Below are 2,500 nucleotides of genomic sequence, written 5' to 3' on the forward strand. Positions count from 1 at the left end.
GTAACCAGAGGGGGTGGGTGGATTGGGGGGGGTCGTGGTGTAGTGGTTAGACCCCCCTCCCCCTCCCCTCCATAGAGTCTCAGTCCTCTTCACAGCAGACCCGGGTTAGAATCCAGCCCGGGTGGTTCTCTGCATGTCATTCCCCTCTCTGACACATTTCAACTCTGTCTCTCTCTACACAACTGTCTAATAAAGTAAAAAAAATGCCACAAGATAATCTTAAAGCTGGGGTATATGATTTGGGGAGAAAATAGCAGTTGGGATAGAGATTTGAATCCAAATACCTCAACCGCTCCACTTGTTCTCTTTGGTCCCTCCCCTATGGTCCCTCCCTGACACGCTCTACACCTAGCCTGGTGCTACCAGACCATCGTACTTCATTTCATTTGTACAGAAGGTCTGGCAGTGCTGTAATTGGCAAACGTTCACTCATGGAGGCGGGTGTCTGTTAAAGTTTAAAACTATTGGATCTGCCCAGTGCCACTCTGGATCTGCCAACCAATCGCATAACGTTTGGTCGTCACGTGTGTCATGAGCCGGCTTCTGGCAACTGAAACTGGAGCGCGACTTCGACGTCATCGTTCTCAGCCACTCGCTCTGTTCGCTGATTGGACCGGCTGTCGAATCTCCGGCAAAACTGGGAAATGGGCTGTACACCCAGACTGACTACTGAAGGGAAAATGAAATTTGGCCGGAAGTAGGCGGGCGGGCGGAGCCAGGCTACTCTACACCAACAAAGTCGTGCCAAAGTGAATGGACAGTCCCAACAGCCAATAAGAACAGAGAATCGGAGCCTCGCTCTGATTGGTCAAAGTGTACCGCTCATGTTAACTTTGACCAATCAGAAATCACATACCCCAGCTTTTACAAAAAAACAACAAAAAGACATGAAGTGACAAGACTCTGGTTGGATCCCCGGCACCGGACAGGAGGGTGTTAGTAGTAAAACTAGTGGTGGCTGCTATTACATCTACGGTGCCCACCATCTCTACCATTGTGTCCTTGAGCAAGACACTTCACCCCAAACTGCTCCTTTGACCAATTAAGTAACTTAAAGGTGCTCTGAGGAACTTTCAGTGTGTCTTAATTCTAGCGCCCCCCTTTGGACAAAAGCAGTAGTGTTTTTTTTTTTTACCACGCCAGCTGTTGTTCCTGGGTGAGCGTATACCCATGACAAAGGCATTAAGAAAAACTATATAAAAATAGCATTCTTTGCACTGATGGTCTCGTTTGCTGTTACATGTAATTTATGATCATCAGAGGAAAAATGAGACTGTTTCAGAAATATTTAAAAGTTCCTCGTAGCTACTTTAAACATGACTAAACATGTTCTATACCTGAGTAAACCTGCTTCCACCAGTGAAGGCTTATCAGAGGTCATATGGCTCAGGGCTGCAGGGCCTGAATGATTGACAGGTGAGAGTTAATAGAGTATGGATCTGTTGAGCACTGATACTGTGCGTGTATGTGTGTGTGTGTGTGTGTGTGTGTGTGTGTGTGTGTGTGTGTGTGTGTGTGTGTGTGTGTGTGTGTGAGTGTGTGTGTGCGTGTCCTTTGCAGCTGCCATTTGTATCTGACAGAAGAGACAAGTTGTTTAGTTCAAACCTTCATATCGAATGGTTCAAACTACTGCGTGTGTGTGTGTGTGTGTGTGTGTGTGTGTGTGTGTGTGTGTGTGTGTGTGTGTGTGTGTGTGTGTGTGTGTGTGTGTGTGTGTGTGTGTGTGTGTGTGTGTGTGTGTTTCTGACCCCCCCAGACCCACCCAATAGAGCAAAACTGCATCTTTCAGAGTGGCCTTTTATTGCGGCCAGCCTAACGCACACCTGTACAATATTCACACTGTCTAATCAGCATCTTGATATGCCGCACCCGTGAGGTGGGATGGGCAAAGGACAAGTTCTCATTAACACAGATTTAAGGCCTTTGCACACCGGGCGCATTTTATTTGTGCGATTAATTTGCACGTTATTAATAATTAAAGGACGTACATACAGAGTCAATACGAGCCTCCACACCAGCGCCGTAATTTTGCTTCAGGAATTTGCGGCTTTTATTTTTTCGAACTGAGTTAGATTTTTCTAGGGCGTCACTTCTCTGACACACACAAAGTTACACACTGCACCTTTAAACAACTTGCATTCTCGTTGCCCTCAACTGGCACGCACACACACACACACACTCACTCACTCACTCACTCACTCACTCACTCACTCACTCACTCACTCACTCACTCACTCACTCACTCACTCACTCACTCACTCACTCACTCACTCACTCACTCACTCTCTCCACACACACACTCTCTCTCTCTCTCACACACACACACACACATACACACACATACCCCCCCTTCCCCCCACACACACACATACAGGGTCACATTGAGACTTAATTAACATTTGATTGTGTTTGGATTTTGCAGTGCCACAAACACTACGTTCCCGTCTGTGGGTCGAACGGGGACACGTACCAGAACGAATGCTACCGCAGACAGGCTTCA

General features: G+C 47.1%; 1 protein-coding gene across 1 annotated transcript in view; it reads left to right on the plus strand.

Moving 5' to 3' along the window:
- tmeff1a (transmembrane protein with EGF-like and two follistatin-like domains 1a) overlaps positions 1-2,500 on the plus strand; it is a gene marked incomplete at both ends in the record, with an annotated part of 53,520 nt that overhangs the window by 27,834 nt on the left and 23,186 nt on the right. Inside the window, one exon of the mRNA XM_080034178.1 lies at positions 2,423-2,500. This exon is cut by the window's right edge and continues 52 nt beyond it. Within this exon, the coding sequence (XP_079890304.1) occupies positions 2,423-2,500 (78 nt within the window). The remainder of the gene's footprint in view (positions 1-2,422) is intronic.

The sequence above is a fragment of the Ammodytes marinus genome, assembly GCF_949987685.1.
Source record: "Ammodytes marinus genome assembly, chromosome: 9".
In the NCBI taxonomy this organism is placed as follows: domain Eukaryota; kingdom Metazoa; phylum Chordata; class Actinopteri; order Uranoscopiformes; family Ammodytidae; genus Ammodytes; species Ammodytes marinus.